The 20,629-nt window shown below is 48.2% G+C and overlaps 1 protein-coding gene across 1 annotated transcript; it reads right to left on the bottom strand.

Moving 5' to 3' along the window:
- Window positions 1-6,285: 6,285 nt before the first annotated feature.
- ankrd13d (ankyrin repeat domain 13 family, member D) lies at window positions 6,286-20,492 on the bottom strand. The gene is made up of 16 exons (XM_056282763.1): window positions 19,596-20,492; window positions 18,901-19,036; window positions 18,333-18,457; window positions 17,958-18,003; window positions 16,605-16,748; window positions 15,497-15,686; window positions 14,012-14,078; window positions 12,860-12,941; window positions 12,708-12,769; window positions 12,473-12,603; window positions 12,017-12,174; window positions 10,842-10,955; window positions 10,365-10,537; window positions 9,290-9,369; window positions 7,042-7,275; window positions 6,286-6,848 (listed from the first exon to the last, which is right to left on the bottom strand). The coding sequence occupies exons 1-16, from the start codon at window positions 19,677-19,679 to the stop codon at window positions 6,785-6,787; spliced, it is 1,890 nt and encodes a 629-aa protein (XP_056138738.1). The 5' UTR covers window positions 19,680-20,492; the 3' UTR covers window positions 6,286-6,784.
- Between the last annotated feature and the right edge of the window lie 137 nt (window positions 20,493-20,629).

The raw sequence follows: 20,629 nt of genomic DNA, 5'->3' as shown, positions 1-20,629 counted from the left end.
TGACACCCATGAGGTTTCTAGAGATCGATTCAACTCCCATTTGATTGGGGGAGGGAGAGGAAGACGGTCTCAAAAACAAATGTGAACCCTTTCCTTGTCGGCCGGCAGAGGGAGATTCCCAGCAAACTGCAAGTGCTGGTCGAGGAGAGGAGGAGACAAGGACCCACATCATGACTCCCACTCCCACCTCGTCCCTTCTTTTTTTTGGGGGGGGGGTCCCCCTTTTTTCTCCCCAATTGTATCCGGCCAATTACCCCACTCTTCCAAGCCTTCCCTGTCGCTGCTCCACCCCCTCTGCCGATTCCGGGTAGGGCTGCAGACTACCACATGCCTCCTCTGATACATGTGGAGTCGCCAGCCGCTTCTTTTCATCTGATAGTGAGGAGTTTTGCCAGGGGGACGTAGCGCATGGGAAGATAACGCTATTCCCCCCAGTTTCCCCTCCCCCCGAACAGGCACCCCGACCGACCAGAGGAGGTGTTAGAGCAGTGACCAGGACACTTAACCACATCCAGCTTCCCACCCGCAGACACAGCCAATTGTCTGTAGGGACACCCAACCAAGCCGGAGGCAACACGAGGGTTCAAACCGGGATCCTTGTATTGGTAGGCAACGGAATAGACCGGCACACCACCTGGACGTCCCTCGTCCCTCCTTCTTGACCTCTCCATCCTCCTCCAGCTCTGCTCGTTCAGTCCAAGACCTGTACGAGCAAAGCACCCCCGTTATGCCTTCGTAAGTACGAGCATCTCACATCTGGTTTTGAGGGATTCACGTCTGCTGCCAGATCTGCCTGGATTCCTTAAATTCCCACTCTGGCCTGTTTGCCTCCTTTAATTTGTCCATCCGTCCATTATCCAAACCGCTTACCCTGCTCTCACGGTCGCGGGGATGCTGGAGCCTATCCCAGCAGTCATTGGATGGTAGGGTCTGTCCATCATCCCCTTTACCCACCCCACCATTGATGTACTTCCCCTTCCCATAATTCCAACTTTTAGCCATCTTTCAGTTGTTCTTGCAGATAGTCTGTGATCATGCGTGTGTCTTGTTCTTGCCCTCTGTGAGGCAACAAAGTCTGTTTTTCCCCCCATGTACTGCATTTCATACCCTCAGTGGCAATTAATGAACATTAAATACCCCCAAACCCCCACCCATTTGTGCAGATATCGCTACAATGTGACTCGCCAGGACGTGGAACAGATGTTGGAGGAGAACCTGGAGTATGGAGGCATCATCCTCCACCCCTTTCAAAAAATTAAACCCTGGCGCTGAGAGAAGTAAACTCCAGGTCTGACCTTTGACATCAACTTTCGCTTTTATCTCTATTTGCAGTGAACTGTAACAGTGTGTAGACTGATTCGACTTTAGTCATGCACCCAGATACCACCTTCAAGTAAGACATGTAGCGTTTTGCTACCCCCCCCCCCCAATTGTATCCAGCCAATTACCCCACTCTTCTGAGCTGTCCCGGTCACTGCTCCTCCTCCTCTGCCATCCGAGGAGGGCTGCAGACTACCACATGCCTCCTCCTATACATGTGGAGTCACCAGCCGCTTCTTTTCACCTGACAGTGAGGAGTTTCACCAGGGGGACGTAGTGCATGGGAGGATCACACTATTCCCCCCAGTTCCCCTTCCCCCCCCTGAACAGACATCCCAACTGACCAGAGGAGGCACTAGTGCAGCCACCAGGACACATAACCACATCCAGCCTCCCACCCGCAGACACGGCCAATTGTGTCTGTCGCCCAACCAAGCCGAAGGTAACACGGGGATTCGAAATGGCGGCCCCCGTGTAGGTAGGCAACGGAATAGACTGCAATGCTACCTGGACGCTCAGCTTTTTGCTATCTGAGGTCAACCACAAGCATGACCCATGAGCTCTGACTCATCTAGGTATCTCCCACTCCCCCAAACATCAACAACAAAATGCATGTTGGTCAACAACGTCCAATCTCTACTTCTGGCTTTAAAGCCTCGTAAAAGATGTTTTTGTTTATCAAAGCCTGATAATTGTCCTCTTCTTTGTGTTTCGGTAGACCTGTCATGAAAAACTACAGGGTGAGCTCCACACACACAGGTTTTGTCATTGAATTGGAAACGCCCGCAAGTACCCATACTTTGATCGGAATATTGAAGGACCACAAATTTGACTTTTTACTCTCTCTGAAAAGCATCAAAAGGATCATTATCATTAGCCTTAATTTAAGGAATTAACAAACCCATTTATAATTTAGGCAAATGCCCGATGACCTTATCCAAAGCGTTGTGCAATGGAAACAATGGCTTCAGATTACAGCATTACCAACATTACAGGCAACACATCAAAGGACTGGGGCGGTTTGCAGCTGAGTGTGAAATGGCTGGGAGGAGAGTCAGCACCTCCAAGTCTGAGGCTATGGTTCTCTACCGGAAAATGGTGGATTGCTCCCTCCAGGTTGGGGATGAGTTGTTGCCTCAAGTGAAGGAGTTCAAGTATCTCGGGGTCTTGTTCACGAGTGAGGGTAGGATGGAGTGGGAGATTGACAGGTGGATTGGTGCAGCATCAGCAGTAATCCGGACGTTGTACTGGACCGTTGTGGTGAAGAAGGAGCTGAGCTGGAAGGCAAAGCTCCCAATTTACCAGTCAATCTTCATTCCAATACTCACCTATGGTCTTGAGCTTTGGGTAGTGACCGAAAGGGTGAGATCGTGGATACAAGTGGCTGAAATGAGTTTCCTCCGTAGGGTGTCTGAGCTCAGCCTTAGAGATAGGGTGAGGAGCTCGGACATCCGGAGGGAGCTTGGAGTAGAGCTGCTGCTTCTTCACGTCAAAAGGAGCCAGTTGAGGTGGTTCGGGCATCTGATTAGGATGCCTCCTGGGCGCCTTCCTTCGGAGGTTTATCGGGCACAGCCAACTGGGAGGAGACCCAGAACTTGCTGGAAGGACTACATGTCCAATCTGGCCTGGGAATGCCTTGGGATCCCCTAGGAGGAGCTGGAGGGCGTTGCTGGGAAGAGGGACGTCTGGAGTGCCTTACTTAGCTTGCTGCCACCGCGACCCTACCCCAGAGAAGCGGCTGAAGATGAATGAATGAATGAATGAATGAATGAATGAATGAATGAACATATCAAAGGAGTGCTGGAGTTGAAGGCATAAGCTAGAGAAAAGAGAAGCAATAAATATTAGGAAATAATGATCACAATACTTGAATATATAGGAAATATAAAAACTGTGAGGACACTCTTGATACCATTGAACACCCTTAAGTCTGTCTGCAGAAGAACATGTCCTGGAAGTATGAGTCCTTCTCCTTCTCCTGTGTTATCTTTTTACTGTCCGTCTCTCTATGCCTGTTTGCTTTTCTGGGTGACGGTATCCTCGGGTGAGGTTCTTAAATACTTTCTTGAGAAGACAGAGTCCAGTCTTCATCTCTTTGTGAAGTCACACTCACGTCGGTGAGAAAACCACTGAATCTAGTAACAGAAATTCTCCCACATCACATCAGAGGTTGACATGCAGCAGTCCTCATTTACAAAAAGCCTGCAGACCAAAAACAGGTTTGTAGGGATTCAGCACTGCTCCTTAGCGCATGTGTTCAACAGAGATACCAGCTGTTCCCAAGTGCACCACATTCTCCTCAGCAGCACCCAGAATGGAGCCCAGCACTAAATTGGCACCCATGGTCTGCTCAAAAATGGGAGAAGACATGATTCTCCAACTCCAACGTCAAACCAAGGCAGAAGAGAACAACTATTTGGTGCCTATTGCTGACAACCCAAAGTGTGGCTACAGAATATCTGTGTGGGCATGCTTAGATTTTTGCAATAGCATTGTGCTCAGAATTAATTTTCCATATCTGCATAGGAAACTAAAAGAATTGATTCACGTCAGTACTTATTAGCGACCACGTTTAATGCTGCACAGTAGACCTCCATATGTAGACAGATCAGTGATGGCTTTCCATTTCTGTCCATGCTGTCTGTCTTCAGCTAGGTAAATTGAAGGATGAGCTATGGAGAACTCTACAGAAACAACAGAGGGGAAACATCTGCAATGTTAACAAGCCATTGTGAAAGTAAAGTCATATCAGCAACCAATGAAATAGAATTTTTTGTTTTTGATATATTTTGATCTCTGTAGGGAAATTACGCTCTGCATTTAACCCATCCTAGATGTGTAGCTAGGAGCAGTGGGCAGCCGCCGTGCAGCACCCAGGGACCAACTCCAGTTTGACTTGCCATGCCTTGGTCAGGGGCACAGACAGGAGTATTAACCCCAACATGCATGTCTTTTTGATGGTGGGGGTCACCGGAGCACCCGGAGAAAACCCGTCGCAGACACGAGAATATGCAAATTCCACACAGGACGACCTGGGATGACCCCCAGTTTGGACAGCCCCGGGGTTCGAACCCAGGACCTTCTTGCAGTGAGGCGACAGTGCTAACCACTGTGCCACCGTGCCAGTTCAAATCCAAGTTTCTTATGGAACCGGGAGCAATGTAAGGCATTTAAATAATTTGCAACTATTCCCAAATGCTCTATGGATAGTACACCTGGCCACTGAAACTCAAGTTAATGGTCATGCCCTTTTGCATATGAAACCAATCGTTGGTTTTGGTCATTATGCAACTGTTGTTTATAAGGGTTGGGATACCTGCAGTCAGCCGAGTCTGATGAAGTCACTTGGATGAGTGATGAAACGTTTCTCCTGCTAAACGTTGTGTCCAGATGAACTGATTCACCTCTGTGATTTGTTTTTACCTGGATTATTGAGCATGCATGAAGACATTTAAATATAAATACCCTTAGAGAATATTTAAGTTCTGTTATTTTGCATTTGCTCATGGTTTTAGTGAGTTATGTTGAGCTAAAACTGTAAGGTCTCATTGATACCATCTATTGCATGACCCAGATCTGAGGGAAAATGTATCATGGGCCTTTTTATCTCATCTTGTTAAGGTACGACTGATTGGTCTTGTTTGAACAGTGAATTGGCTTCAAATGCTGACATCAACAAGATAAACGTGGACTTGGTGTTCCCAGCAGATATGCAAGGACATGAACCTTTCCCAACTTCAGTGTCTGCTGCAGAGGTGCTGGGTATCCGTGCAGTGAGCGCTGGCATTATCCATTATATTTTACCAGTTGCATTGATATGACGTAATAAAGTTAAATTTCACCACACTGTCAGCTGCCAGAACATCCATGGGCCAAAACAATGGACTTAACGTTGCAGTGATTCATGTTAATTCTGCAACCAAGTCTTGAAAATAAGAGCGGTCTTAGTCAACCTTTGTGCCTGAAAGTTCAGCAACCAATTTCTCCTCTTGGGTTAAGTACCGTACCTCAATCCAAAGTAATCAACTGTGTCTGCTAGAGGGCATTCGGGTAGTGTAGTGACCTTTTCCATTGCCTACCAACATGGGGATCGCCGGTTCGAATCTCCCTGTTACCTCCAGGTTGGTTGGGCATCCCTACAGACACAATTGGCCTTGTCTGCGGGTGGGAAGCTGGATGTGGGTATGTGTCCTGGTCACTGCACTAGCGCCTCCTCTGGTCGGTCGGGGCGCCTGTTCAGGGTGGAGGGGGAACAGCGTGATCCTTTCACATGCTACGTCCCCTCACTGTCAGGTGAAAAGAAGCGGCTGGCAACGCCACATGTATTGAAGATGTGGTAGTCTGCGGCCCTCCCAGGATCAGCTGGATTTACTTTGTGCGGGAACTGCAGTTGTTAATGAGATGTTCTACATCCATCCATTATCTGAACCACTTACCCTGCTCTCAGGGTCCAAGGATGCTGGAGCCTATTCCAGCAGTCATTGGGCGGCAGGCAGGGAGACACCCTGAACAGGCCACCAGGCCATCACAGGGCCCACACACACACACACACACACACACACACCCATTCATACCAATTTAGTACGGCCGATTCAGCTGACCTACATGTCTTTGGACTGTGGGAGGAAACCGGAGCCCCCAGAGGATACCCACGCAGACACGGGGAGAACATGCAAACTCCACACAGAGGACGACCCGGGATGACCCACCAAGGTTGGACTACCCCGGGGCTCAAACCCAGTACCTTCTTGCTGTGAGGCGGTGGCGCTAACCCCTGCACCACCGTGCCGCCCATGAGATATTATACGAGCAAAATGTTAAAACGTGATCTTTGTTGAGATGCACGATTGCCTTGATTTAAATCAATAGAAAATTACACCATATGAATTGTACATGAGGTTTATGAGCAAAAATATATAATCATTTTTAAAAAATCGCTGATGCCAAAACAACTGAAGTCCATAATCATCTTTTATTTTTCACACACAGAAGTCAGCCGACAGAAAGCTGCTTCAAATAGATTTTTTTTTTTATCATTTTATGAATTCATAATGGTATTTTTAAATGTCGCATCATTATAATTGATAAGATTGTTTATATCATCATAGGTATACATTTGAAGGATCATTAAATCACTCAGACAATAGGATTGTGAAAAAAAAAGAATAACAAACGCACTCCCTTCAACATCCTCCGTCACTGCAGTGTTTGTAAGAGTACCTGTTTTTACATCCGACTCCTCCCACCGTGTCAACTTATCCCCCATCGATCCTTCTGGTCTTATATATACTTTCTGTAGCAGCCTTTGCATATGACAAAGAGACGAATAAGAAAAAGCGATAAATAGGAAATCTGTAATAACTTAATATGTCGGAATAAAAAAAAAACAACCTTCTGAATCAAACAGAATAAATTAACAAGATTGTTCTCCATGAAGACCCGTCTCCATCGTTATATGGCGACTTCACTTCTCTGTGAGTGACAGCTGAAGAATTCTCTCTAGCTCCTCCTCCTCCTCCTTCCGCTTCCTGCCACAGAAATCAAAAGAAAACCCTGATTGGAGGAGGAGCGCAACATCCGGTCATTTACCAAATCACTACAATGACGCAACCACCCCTTGTACTTAGAATGAGACCTGGCTTGGCTGTTGGAAGAAGTTGATTTGATTGGTTATTGGCCACTACACGTCTGTCCCCCCCCCCCCGCCCCCATCGTCCTCACCTGTCCATTTCCTCCTGCTCCCTGCATGACAGCTCCATCGCGATACGCAGCTGCTCATCAAAGCTGGTCGCCGCACTGAAGTGTCCTGACAACCGCGGCTCAGACACTGTGGTGTAAGACGGTGGGGAGTTGGCAGCGGGGTCCAGCGGGGACAGAGATGGGGGCTGGATGGGGTCTGCCGGGTCTTCTCCCTCCCTACTGGCCAATGAGATGGTAAGGGACTCCTGAATTGCCCTATTAAAGCATTCACAAGAGGAAGAAATAATGAACTGGAATGACTGGAATGAAAAAAATTACTCCTGATCATTTTCCAAAGCATACTATAGTTTTAGATTTTTGAATAATTGATCCAAATAACTGAGAAATCATGCAGTGCCCCTCAGTCATTCATTGGTTTACACCAAGTTCAAGTTTCAAGTTCAGGATGTGGGAGGTACCCCCAGTGACCAGGATCGTGTTTCAATTTCCTGCTCCGGTATTTTTCTTTTCACTTAATACAAGATACTCCACCCACATATTACACCACCAAATCAGGTGGAGACAGATTTTGACCAATTTGCCTCAAAATTTGATTCATGGGGCGTCTGGGAGGCATGGCAGTCTAGTACGTTGCCTGCCAACACGGGGATCCGCAGTTCGAATCCCTGTGTTACCTCCAGCTTGGTCGGGCGTCCCTACAGACATAATTGCCCATGTCTGCGGGTGGGAAGCCGGATGTGGGTATGTGTCCTGGTCACTGCACTAGCGCCTCCTCTGGTCAGTTGGGGAACCTGTTCGGAGGGAGGGGATAGCATGATCCTCCCACGCGCTACATCCCCCTGGCGAAACTCCTCACTGTCAGGTGAAAAGAAGCGGCTGGCGACGCCACATGTATCGGAGGAGGCATGTGGTAGTCTGCAGCCCTCCCCGGATCAGCAGAGGAGGTGGAGCAGCGACCGGTACAGCTCAGAAGAGTAGGGTAATTGGCCAAGTACAATTGAGGAGAGAGAAAAAAAGTTCAAGATGCGGGTGGTAATCCCAGCGATTAGGATCATGTTTCAATTTCTTGTTTGGGTATTTTTCTTTTTACTGAATATAAAATACTCCACCCATTTATTACACCACCAAACCAGGTGGAGACAGATTTTGAACAATTTGCCTCAGAATTTGATTCGTGTGTGTGTGTGTGTGTGTGTTATGACCCCCAAAGTGGACGCACCATTGTTACTTCATACATGTAGAACTTATGACCATGGCTGCTTGTTTACCTTTTATCATCTTTGTACCAACATCTTGAAACACTGAAGTGTTAAAAGATCAAAGAACAAGAAGTTAATGAAGACGGGGGGACAGAGGGGGACCGCCGCCTTGTTCTATCCAGACACATTCCACTAAAATACCAAAGGTGCGAGAGAGTTCCCTGAATAGTAAAGATAACAATTCCCGAGCCGAGCTTCAGAACAGCAACAAGAAATACTCCAAATACCCGTCAGCCTATGAGACATCCGACCAGCCCGTCCCTGTGTGTCACTGAGAAATATATTCCATCAAAATGTAATGAGATGGGCTAAAGCCATCCCAGATAGACTCAGTGCTATTTCATCCCCCCCTAACAGAGGGAGAGCAGCAAGTCTCATCTTTGAGACATGATTATTCCTCCGACTTAGGACGGTCAGGTTTGCGGAGAGCGCCTGGCAGTGGAAGAAGGCGGCTCTTAATCTGGGCCGCGTTGACGCACTGGCCAGGGAGAATGAAAAGGATAAAGAAGGGATTTTCTGGTTTAGAACTGACAACTGCAAAAACATAACACACATCTGGACTTATGACAGAGAAAAAAATAAAAAATAAAATGGATGAAATGGTTTTCATAGAGCAGCTCCAGGCTGGAAGGCAGTGCAAAATAACAATAACGATGCTGGTTCCCTTGTTTCTAAATGTAGGACAAACTTATCAATGGTTAAAATCTGGATAATTTGAGATCATTTAAGCCAAAATAAATAAATCTACATTTTGCATAGTGTGCGGTATTCTTCTTTAAACTGTGCAAGCATTCATCCTTTCCTAGCGTGGAACAGATCGACCAGTGATTTACAACTGGTTTTGATGTCATTTTTCCTTTTTAAAATAAGGTAATTCTGCTAAGTGTGTTGTATTCTGCTTTAAACCTGCTGTACAAGCATTCATCCTTTCAATGAGAGCCTTCATGGTAGTGTGACGGGTTAGGTGTGAAGCAATGGAGGTCAAAGAAGAGAAGAGAGGGAAGTCTCACCTCTCCAGCTGAGAGTCCTCCTCATGCAGGGGTGAGTGAAGGACTGGGCGACTGTTGGTCAGGGCTTCCCAGATAGTCACCTATGAAAATACATGTTGTTGGGTTTTTTTTTTTGGTTTATTTTTTCCCCATTGTCCTTCACATCAAATGCTAGAGAATAGTATACATCATTATTTGGATTTGTTTTTTAAATAATGCAAATTACAAACAGAGAAATGGGGGCAGGTGACCACACTTACTACATGCAGTTAACTCAAGTCAAGGTTAATTGTATAGCACTAAATCAGAATTTTAGTCCCAGAAGACTTTACATCCATCCATCCATCCATCCATTATCTGAACCGCTTATCCTGCTCTCAGGGTCGCGGGGATGCTGCAGCCTATCCCAGCAGTCATTGGGCAGCAGGCGGGAGACACCCTGGACAGACCGCCAGGCCATCACACAGGGCCGACATACACACACACACATTCATACCAAGGGACAATTTAGTATGGCCGATTCACCTGACCTACATGTCTTTGGACTGTGGGAGGAAACAGGAGCCCCCGGAGGAAACCCACGCAGACACGGGGAGAACATGCAAACTCCACACAGAGGACGACCCGGGATGACCCACCAAGGTTGGACTACCCCGCGGCTTGAACCCAGGACATTCTTGCTGTGAGGCGACAGCGCTAACCACTGTGCCGCCGTGAGGTTTTTACAATCATGTTAAATTCTTTGCAGTGTATGACACCACAGGACCTCAATTTGGATGTGGAAAAACACCACAAAAAAAAAATCAGAAGAGGAATCACTTTTCCAGGACGGACAGGCATGGCATATATAGTAGTATAAACAGGGAGCTGTTCTGACATGATGCCGATAAGTTATTTAAGTCCAGACAAATGACCAAAGTAGAAATTAATAAATAAAACCTCAACAGCACCACTGAAGGGAGACTAGTGACTGCAAGTGCAGCACTTGGATAAGATTTAATTTATGGACCAAGCTGGGTCCATTGGTGCTCCCGAGTCGTAGAATACTGGAATAAAGAAATAAAAATGATAATAAAGGGGCATTTATTTGTCTGACCTGGTCGCTCTCTGTGCCGGCGTCCAACAGGCTCTGCTGGATGGCAAACTGCAGCAGGTTGTCGTCCTCGTCCCTCATGGGCTCACTGCGGCCCGGGCCCAGCGTGGTGTAGTCTGGAGGGGGCTCGAACACCGAGGGGTCAACCTCACACTGGAAGGGAGGTGGAGACTGGCCTGAAAAAAAGGCGAGGAGTCAAAGAATTACTGTGAGCCAATTAACCGTTTGCAACAACATTAATGGCTGACACGGCAAGCCACCAATTTGAGTTCAGCGATCATCACCACTTTCCCCGACATCTGACAGCCTACAAAGAGCAGCGGGGATGGTTTGATGAAATGTACAAGAGATGAGATAGAATTTAAGGAACTGGGTGAGGGGGGAATTTTTGGAAAATTTTGCAATGGTCAGCTACAAGCCATGTGTGCAAGCTTACAGGTGTGTATACATACACGCATGTGCATGAGTATGAATAATTACCAGCTTCACAAAGACCCTCCGTCTTGTGAACGGTGACAGTGCTGACCGGCTCGTCGCAGCCACACAGGTTACTGAAGGTCACCCTGGCGTTCAACACGTGGAACAGAGGGATCTCTGGAGAAATACAGGAAGTCTATTCATGCGGAGGAAATGTGTGCAGCCAAAGGAGGCTCTACATCTGGTTATTATGAACACATTGTTATCATGAACCTGCTACTATTATCACTACCCAGCATCTATATAGCCGGTTCATTGCCTGGCTTATTAACGCTTCAGAATCAAAAACACTTTGTCGTTTCATTTCGTGCTTTTGCCCATATGACATGAAACAAAACATCATTTCCCCCAGCTCACCGCAGTGCAACACATAGACAAAAACACATCCAAAAACTACAAGAACACGTATATCTAAACTAACACATGTATCTAAACTAAAAAAAAAAAAAAAATCCCTGTCCAGGACAATGAACGCCAGCCAGGATGACTGTCAGAACTGCCGGTCTGCATGGGCTAGCAGTTAGCTTAGCCTGCCCTGCTTCCACGTCCTGTCAGACCACCCTTGGTGTTTCCTCTTCAGACGCAGCTCCAGTCAGGGCCGTGGTCCTTGGGCCCACAGGACGCAGCGGACCAAGCTCCCTCAGCCGATCCAATGCGAGCTCTCCCAACCAGACATCTCCAACACACCTCCCGGCACTCCACGACACTAAAAACACAGTCAAGGCTAGGCGAGGCCGCCGCCAGACCTCTCTCGATGTTATCAGAACTGCCAGTCTGCATGGGCTAACAGTTAGCTTAGCATACCCCGATTCTGCGTGTCAGACCGCCTTTGGTGTTGCCTCTTCAGGCACAGCTCCAGGCAGGGCCGTGGTCCCTGGGCCCACAGGACGCAGCAGACCAAGCTCTCCCAGTCGATTCAGCGCCAGCTCTCCCAGCCATCAAACAAAGACAAACTTAGATGCAGACATGGACAAAGACACTGCATGGACGGTACTGGGTAAGGCCGCCACAAACGTGAATTTGCGCCGCCATCTTCCCACACCGGAAGCGGAAGTGCAGCGGTGCAGATTAGCCATGCGTTGGGTCCTCAGATCAAAGAATACTCTCCCTACTCACTGCATTACACTTGCTGGCCAAGTGACATGAACAATAAACTGGGTAAGACCCTTCTCACCCACCTATCTTGACAGGAAAGCCCGGTGGCAGGCGCAGGGTGATGAAGTCCCGCAACTTAGCGAAGTGGGCGTTGGAAATGGCCATGAGGTCAATGATGGGCGTCACCTGCTCAGCCAGCGAGAGAGGGTGGGACTCACTCAGCCACAAAGTGGCCTTAAACCTAGACAGCGGTGGTGAGGAAGGAGAGACACACAGAGAGATAGAAAGAGGGAGGAGGGGGAACAACAGGAAGGTGAGGGAGGAATAAGTCAGTCAACCCTTGTGCAAAAACTGAGGATTACATGATCAGGTTTGTCCATTATAAAACAAAGAGTGGTGTAAGGAGGAATACAGTCCCTGATCCTGGATCAGCACTTCTACATGTCTGGGTGCATGCAAAACATTTTAAGGACCGCCAATTAGCAATATACACCTGTCTGGGGGTCGCATGTTACTGTAGTATTGTCACAACAGGGTACCTCTGCACTTTGCTCGTCAGCTCCACAGGTCGCCCGATGTCTCGCCCATTCAGGTTGAAGTCTGGGTCAAAGTATTCCTCAGCTGTGATGGCTGTGGGGTTGTGAGGGCTGGCACACTGGGACACATTGCTCTGAGAAGAGGAGGATGGCAGGGAGAAAGACACACACACTGTCAGTTATCTGCAACCTGTTGCATCAAATGTGGCCGTCGATGGCGATGTCTGACTGCCCTCACCCCGTTGTGAGCTGTGTGCTGTTCAGCTATCCCAAGGAAAGACTGCAGAGGGGTCTTGGAGCCTGGGTAAAAATGAGGCAAGGAGACGATGGGTTATTCTCTTTATAGGTTATTCTCAGTACAAAAGTGTGTGTGTGGATGTGTGCGCTCACCTTTGCTCCTTGACTTATCCTGGTCTGATAGGTGCTCTGTCCGGGACCGAGTCACGAGCTCCACATTGGTAGCACTGTAAACCTGGGCCCATTAACACACAAAGGGACAATATGACTGACAGGTCTGTGGCACTTCTTTTGCACACTGAAGGACCGAACATCATTCCCGGGTGTTTTAAGGCTATAAAAGATCTGATCTTTCACGAGGCCTCGAGAAAGTCGTCTTATTCAGGAGTGTGTACTCGTTCTCCTTCTTTCAAAGACTGTCCACAGCGTTATTAAAAATGCTCTTATGCTTGTTTTCCTGTGACTGAGACCTGTTGTTCATGTTGAATGTGTTTTCTGGTCCAAAAAGGACTAGTGTGGGAAAAACAAATAGATTAGATAAATATGCAGATATGAAAAAGGGACTAAATTTAGCTTTGGTCTGCAACCTCTGAGCCAGATTTGTATACATTTTTTCCACTAGAGTGTCTTTTTTTTCCCTGAATTTTCTCCCCTTTTCTCCCCAGTTGTATCCGGCCAATTACCCCACTCTTCCGGGCCGCCCCAGTCGCTGCTCCACCTCCTCTGCCATCCGGGGAGGGCTGCAGACTACCACATGCCTCCTCTGATACATGTGGAGTCGCCAGCCGCTTCTTTTCACCTGACAGTGAGGAGTTTTGCCAGGGGGACGTAGCGCATGGGAGGATCCCGCTATTCCCCCCACTCCCCGAGCAGGTGCCCCGACTGACCAGAGGAGGCGCTAGTGCAGACCAGGACACGTACCCACGTCTGGCCTCCCACCCGCAGACACGGCCAATTGTGTCTGTAGGGACGCCCGATCAAGCCGGAGGTAACACAGGGATTCGAACCAGCGATCCCCATGTTGGTAGGCAACGAAATCGACCGCTACGCTACCCAGACACCCCCTAGAGTGTCTTTTGATTCGAAACAGAGAGAGCCAAACCCCAGTAGGGGATCATAGTGTATTTTAGTGACAGTCACAGCAGTCAAACAATGTATTAAATAGCAGTTTGCTTGTTTAGAGCAACTTGGATCACCAGATTTTCCTTTTGGGACAATTCAGATGGTGTCAGTTGTCAACAGCAGCAAGTATCCTGTGTTGTATATCTCATCCTGCTATCCAACCTCTGCTCAAGAGGCACTGACCTTGGCTTCGTAGCCACTGACCATCTCAGTCTTCTCCGAGCGCCAGCCCCAGATCCCTGACTTGTTCCTGTACATCCAAAAAGGTGGCAGAGAAAAGAGGGACAAGAAGAAGTTTGGGCGCTTTCACACCGACAGTCTGTTTGCTTTGTTCCGCACCAGGGACTAATTTGTTACAATGTTGCACTCGCACCCTGGTTTGGTTTGCTTTCACATGGAAATATTTAAAAACGGACCAAAATTGTTACACAAAATGCCCCGCGCGAGCAAACTGTTCCCTCACTGGTCAGAATTTTCATGCAGGAATTTCATCGCCATCTTCGGAAAAGAAAGACAAGCGAACAATGCATCAAAAATGGAGCAAACTCTCAAGTCTCTGGCTGTTATACCCTTGTTAACAATACAAGTATCACATTCACTTTGAACGTGGGTCTAGACTTCCTGTCGAAAATAATGTGTTGATGCATTTTGTATGAAGACGCACTGGTTTGAGACCCTTCAGTATGAGAAAGCTCAATTTGAATAATGCATACAGTAATGTAGTCACCCAACAAATTTTTTTTTTGGATCCCCCCCCTCCCTTTTTCTCCCTAGTTGTACTTGGCCAATTACCCCACTCTTCTGAGCCATCCCGATCACTGCTCCACCCCCTCTGCCGATCCGGGGAGGGCTGCAGACTACCACATGGCTCCCCAGATACATGTGGAGTCGCCAGCCGCTTCTTTTCAGCCGACAGTGAGGAGTTTCGCCAGGGGAGACATAGCGCGTGGGAGGATCATGCTATTCTCCCCAGTTCCCCCTTCCCGTCCTGACCGACGAGAGGAGGCGCTAGTGCAGCGACCAGGACACATACCCACATCTGGCTTCCCACCTGCGGACATGGCTTATTGCGTCTGTAGGGACGCCCGACCAAGCCGGAGGAAACACGGGGATTTGAACCGGCAATCCCGGTGTTGGTAGGCAATGGAATAGACCGCTACGCTACCCGGACGCCCCTCACCCAACAATTTCTATTCCAAAGATGCATCAGGTAAGCTTGTTTTTGGTCCATTGGGTTGGACTGCGTTCTGACTGCAAACAAACCGTTCCAGGGTTCGATTTTAAGTGGCCACGGCATCGGTCTACTGGGGATATGCTGATTCGTTTATGCAGGTAAGCTTGAATTTGACCTAAGCACTAACAACTTATGCATAAACTAATACTCAGGTTTATTTATGCAAACATTTTGTCAGGGAATTTGAGTTGCACAGAAAAATGCTTCGATACCGCAGTTGAGAGCCACAGCTGAACCAGTTTTATATCGATAGGTTGGAGCTGCCAACAGAAATCTGCAGTTCATAGTAACATAAATACATTACCCAACCATAAAAAGGTTGATGATGATGCAATACTGACCGAAGGTGACACACAACATGTTGCAGTGCATTGTCGTGGGGTGAGAGGAGTGTGTTCTGTATCACTGTCTCCATCGGTCTGGGTCTGCGTTACCTCTCAAAGGCGATGTTGCGCGTGTTGAGGTGCGTGGAGACTATGGGGGATGTGAGCCTCTGAGCCGTGTTCTCCTGTGACGGCTGCATGGCCGCCAGGAGGGAGGGGGCATCGCGAGGCGACAGCACCAGAGGCTCTGTGTACACCACTTGCTTCTCGTGATCGACCTCCATCACCATGGCCCCATCATCTACCGAGGGAAATTCACATGTAAACTGGGATAATGGACACCACAACCTGATACCAAGGTCCAAATCTTGCTTTCATCCATCCATCCATCCATCCATCCATTATCCAAACTGCTTATCCTACACAGGGTCACGGGGATGCTGGAGCCCATCCCAGTACTGGGCGGCAGGTGGGGAGACACCCTGGACAGGCCACCAGTCTATCACAGCACCGAAACACACACTTAGGGACAATTTAGTATGGCCAATTCACCTGACCTACATGTCTTTGGACTGTGGGAGGAAACCGGAGCACCCGGAGGAAACCCACGGCGCAGACATGAGGAGACCATGCAAACTCCACACAGAGGACTACCCCGGGGCTCAAACCCAGGACCTTCTTGCTGTGAGGCGACCACGCTAACCACTGCGCCACCGTGCTGCCATCTTGCTTTCAAAAAAAAAAAAACAGCATGCCATTTTTGACAAAAAAAATACTTTCTCGGCCCACAGAGGCCTTCCTCGGACGTGATAATGGAAGCACACATTCACAAGATAGTTCACAAACTGACTTATCACTGACACAACCACAGACAAAAAAACAGACCACAGGGTGGAGGCAGAGAGACAGTTGTTTCCCTAGACAAGACACACCGAGGGGAGCACTTCTTAAATACACTTCGCTCTTTATTTAATGAACACGAGTTGAATAGCTGGATGCTGTGCAGGACCTCGGTGTGATAAGAAACCTGCAGTACCGCTCAAGAGATTTGCAGAGTCAGTCCCTTCTAGCGGCGGACTGAAAAAGCTAGAGCATTTTTTTTAGCCGTTATGTCTTAAACAAACAAACTGCTCTGTACTCTTCATTAACTGCTTTCTAGCTCAAATTCATATGCTCATATTTTCACACCCTTTGGTTTTTCCTGCCCTCCATCACATACCTCCTCCCTTAAAGATGTAGCTGCGCCGGCCCTTCAGCCAGGTCATATGTTCAAAGCCCAGGAGGGTGGTGTCCACACGCAGGCACGACCCGCTCTTCCACACTCTGTAGACGTCACTGGGGCACACCTTAGACACCAGGGGCACTGGGGTGGGATGGGGTGGGAATGGTGAGAGAGAGGTAGCGGAAGTTGGGGGGGGTTGAGCGAGCCCACAGGACACAAGGAGGTTCGATGTGGGGCACGCATCCGGGGTGTGGTCGAGGGTCACAGATGTGAAGTTGATGGGAGAAAAGGAGAGTGAGGTTGGCAAACAGAACAGTAAAAAGATAGCGGAAATAAAAGAGTGGAGGAGAAGAAGAAGAGGTTGAAATAGGAGAAGAGAGAAATGGTGAAGCAGAGATGAGATATGGTCGACATGTAATGAAACAATCATCCAATTACAAAAAATATCCACCTGTAGTCCTTGATAGCTTTTTAAAAACAGCACACTACACACCATGCACACAATAAGATTATAATATAGGCATTAGGAGCTTAACACCTTTATTAAGAGCTTAATAACTATTCCTTTAAGATCTTGATAAAAGCCTAAATGAAAATTGATAGTGACTGCAGCATAGCGGTCTCCATTGCAGTACAATGCACCATCAACAGCCATGTCTGTGCAGCTTTTCACTCCGACTAAACTGCCCCAATTTACTGCAATTTTCAAAACAAATTCAACTGGAGAGATGCAGACTGATCCAAGAGATCTCAATCCCAAACTCTCATCTAAATCAAGGACGTTTTAGACCTGCATCAGCAGGCGGAGATGTCTAGCTACCTGACAGAACTGACGACCAGCAGCAATTGGAAGCGGGGGAACGGGAACCACTGGACATATCAGTGAAATCAGCTGACTGGTAGTGGCACATGCACGGCGACTACTGCTGCAAACAACACCAGTAACGTTGCAAAACTCAGCCCGCAAAATTAATTTTCCTGCAATTCAACCGCAATTTCTGTAAAATAATAGTAGTAGTAGTAGTAGATTGCGTAAATAAAAAAGACCTTACAAGGTACAAGCGAGCTTGACTACTCCATTGAATTTCATTAATGATTGTAAAACTATCAGCAGGTGTATTAGAAACCAGTTACGGGATATGTTTTTTAAAGGGTAACCCTCCCCGCCCTTCCTATCGGCTATTGGGATAAATATTGATGAGACGAGGTCATTTTGCCAGCCGTGTCTTTCTCCAAGTACAGACTGACTTGACAGCTGAATACCGGAGATCTGTCCACTTGTTTGGTGCTGAAACTGCCCTATGTGATACCAAGGAGGGAAATGAACAAACAAGCAAACAGCACACTCACCCCAGCTGGTGAACTCCCACTTCATTTCCACATAGAAGTCCCGTGCCTGTAAAAAACGATCAAATACACACGAGTGTAAATTCAAAAGGCACGGATGACTTTGGAGGGAAATTTGCCATATATAAGACTTAACACGTTTGATACCTGCACATCAGTAAATAAAGGGTATAAAGCCTGCCGTGTTAGGATGGCAGTCTTGCTCTGTTCCGCAAGCCCAACCACTGCCTTGAAATTTCCAAACTTTTACAAAACAAAAAGAAAAGAAAGAAAAGCTCTGAGCCGAGACTGAAGCTCGGATGCTTTGCACTGTGGCATGTGACGTATAAAAACCCAGAGCTTTCATTTTCAGGAACACGGTGAATCCTGAGATTGTACCTGTCTTAGTTTGCTGAGAAGTTCTGGGATGCCCGCCAGTCTCTCGGTGGCCCGCTTGAAGTCTCTGTACTGAAGTACCAGCTGAACAAGCTCTGGGTCCCCAGTGCTCACCGCCTCCTGCAAAACTGAAAACAAACATTCAAATTTAATGACATGTCCTGCAGGATTAGACATAAGCAACCATGTACCTGTGTCTGGAGTGCCGAGAGTTTGCAGTTACTACTGTCACTACACCACCTATTCACTTCAACCAGAGGACAGACCAGCACTCCATGTCACACGGTTGGCTACGTCTGTTTTGGATATTTTTTATTTAAGCCAGTGGTTCTCAATCCGGCCCTTGAGTGCCCCCCAATACTGCTGGTTTTCTATTCTACCAGGTAGTTAATTGCATTCATATGTTGTTCTAGTTATTCCAGCCACAAATCGGGGAGGTTATAAACCCAGCAAACAGGTGAATGTAATACAACCTTGCAGAATAGAAAACCAGGAGAGCTTGTGATACCCAAGAACCGGGATAGGAAACCTCCCGACTACATAAGACATTAGTGCAGAGGCATCCACTCACTAGTCCAGCTCTGTGCGTTGCAATGCGTTGGGTCAGCCGAGTGTCGGAGCAGTACCCGGGTTGACTCCAGGTGGCCGAGGCACACAGCCAGCTCCAGCGGGGTGCGACCCCGCGGGTCCAGCCGCCCCACATCCTGCTGCAGGACAAAACGCACATGCAAAAAAAAAAAAAATCAGCAGGGGGGGGGGTGCTTGACGCACCACAGTAAAACAAAACAAGTGCACCTGTCCAATTTATCCAGCAGGTATAGCGGTGGTGTCCAATCACATGCAGGTTTTCATTTCAGCCATTCACAGCACCAGGTAATTAGCTGAATCAGTCGTGTTTGGATGAAGGTGTGCCATCCAGTGATATCACCTGGTGTTGTGGTCGGCTGGCGTCAAAACCTGTAATTTCTTGGCACTCCGCGCCATACGAACGGACACCAAAGAGGGACAGTCAAAGTCAAAGAAGTACAAGCGTGGTGCGTAACCATGTGCAATGCAGATTTTCCTTTCAGCCCGATCACTACACCAGGTGATCGGGCTGAACGGCCCGCCGCCTTCTTCAGCTGAAGGTGTGTGAAACCAGCTGCTGTAGCGCTGGGTTGGGAAAGGAAACCTGCATACAGACGTTACATAATTGGACACCACTGGTCTACAACCTGCAAATATATAAAACTGACCCCCCCTCCCCTCCCTCTTCTGTCTCTTTACCTCGTTTTTCTGCAGCTCTCGGTCCAGCTCCAGATACTGATTATTCCAAACCAGCAAATGCAAGGGAAACGCCTCTTGAGCCATAGCGGTCGTTAGTTTGGCAACCCTAAACGCAAACGTTTCCGCAAGAGTCCAGACGACAAGTTGTTTGAAGCCCGTAACAAAGTGGCCGACAAGCCCCTCGACCGTATAGGAAGCAAGGGGGTCCAGACCCTTCCGGCAATAAGGGGCTAGCTGGGTTTGGTCAGCTGCGAGACGGCAGAAATCCCGATTGCCAAGTTTCAACGCAGGTGAGAGTGTTTTCCCCGGCGAAGGCTGCCAGTCCGCTGTGCCGAGAAAGCCGCTAGCTCGGGGGGGGGAGGCGCGGAAATAACGAGAATGGTGCGCCCGTTCAAACGCATGACTGGCGAAACCCGAACTCGGCTCTCGGGCTATGGAGCCTTTAGCCGAGGTCAGCTAACCGGCTAACAACACGCAGCGCTGCCACCCGCTCCTGCAACCTGTTCTCCATCCTGCAGCCTGCAACACAACTAACGCGCTAGCGATGCACTTCCTACTTCGCCCATGCTGTTTTTTTTTTGTTTTTTTTTGGTGTTTCCTTTTTTATGAAATATAATTCGGGAAAACAAAAATGACGGCTTGTGAGTTAGCGAGCTGTTGCAGTCACGGTTTCTTTTTTTTCTCTCTCTTATTCGAAACGGGCCGTCAAAAAAAAGAAAAAGAAAAAAAAAAGAGAAAAAATCGAAACACAGCCCGATTTTGGGATTTCACATCCAGGTCAACCAAGCTGGCGGCGTCCCGATCCTGACGCCGTTTGATTCCGGATGCGTCCGAAAACGCCCAGGGCCGAGCCCGATGGAGGCTCTGCGACGCGGATCGGTTCGGCAATCCGACAATCACGAACGACGAGCGTAGCGAGGACTGAAGCGTGAAAATGATCGATCAACGGAAAACGGCGTCTGTTGGTGTGCGTGCGTGTGTGCGCGTGGGGGGGGGCGCGAGGGGGGCGGGGGGTTGAACCTGAACCAAAGATA

The sequence above is a fragment of the Lampris incognitus genome, chromosome 1 (assembly GCF_029633865.1).
Source record: "Lampris incognitus isolate fLamInc1 chromosome 1, fLamInc1.hap2, whole genome shotgun sequence".
In the NCBI taxonomy this organism is placed as follows: Eukaryota; Metazoa; Chordata; class Actinopteri; order Lampriformes; family Lampridae; genus Lampris; species Lampris incognitus.
Note: the sequence above shows the minus strand (reverse complement) of the source record. Positions and strands in the feature narration are given on the sequence as shown.

What these genes read in the sequence shown, in the direction of transcription:
- ankrd13d (XM_056282763.1), bottom strand. Translation starts at nt 19,679, where the DNA reads ATGGCTCAAGAGGCGTTTCCCTTGCATTTGCTGGTTTGGAATAATCAG. An exon ending in GTGGGAGTTCACCAGCTGGG is followed by an intron (nt 16,749 to 17,957) that starts GTGAGTGTGCTG and finishes ATCCCACCCCAG; the next exon opens with TGCCCCTGGTGTCTAAGGTG. An exon ending in GGAGGGTCTTTGTGAAGCTG is followed by an intron (nt 10,538 to 10,841) that starts GTAATTATTCAT and finishes CCTTTTTTTCAG; the next exon opens with GCCAGTCTCCACCTCCCTTC.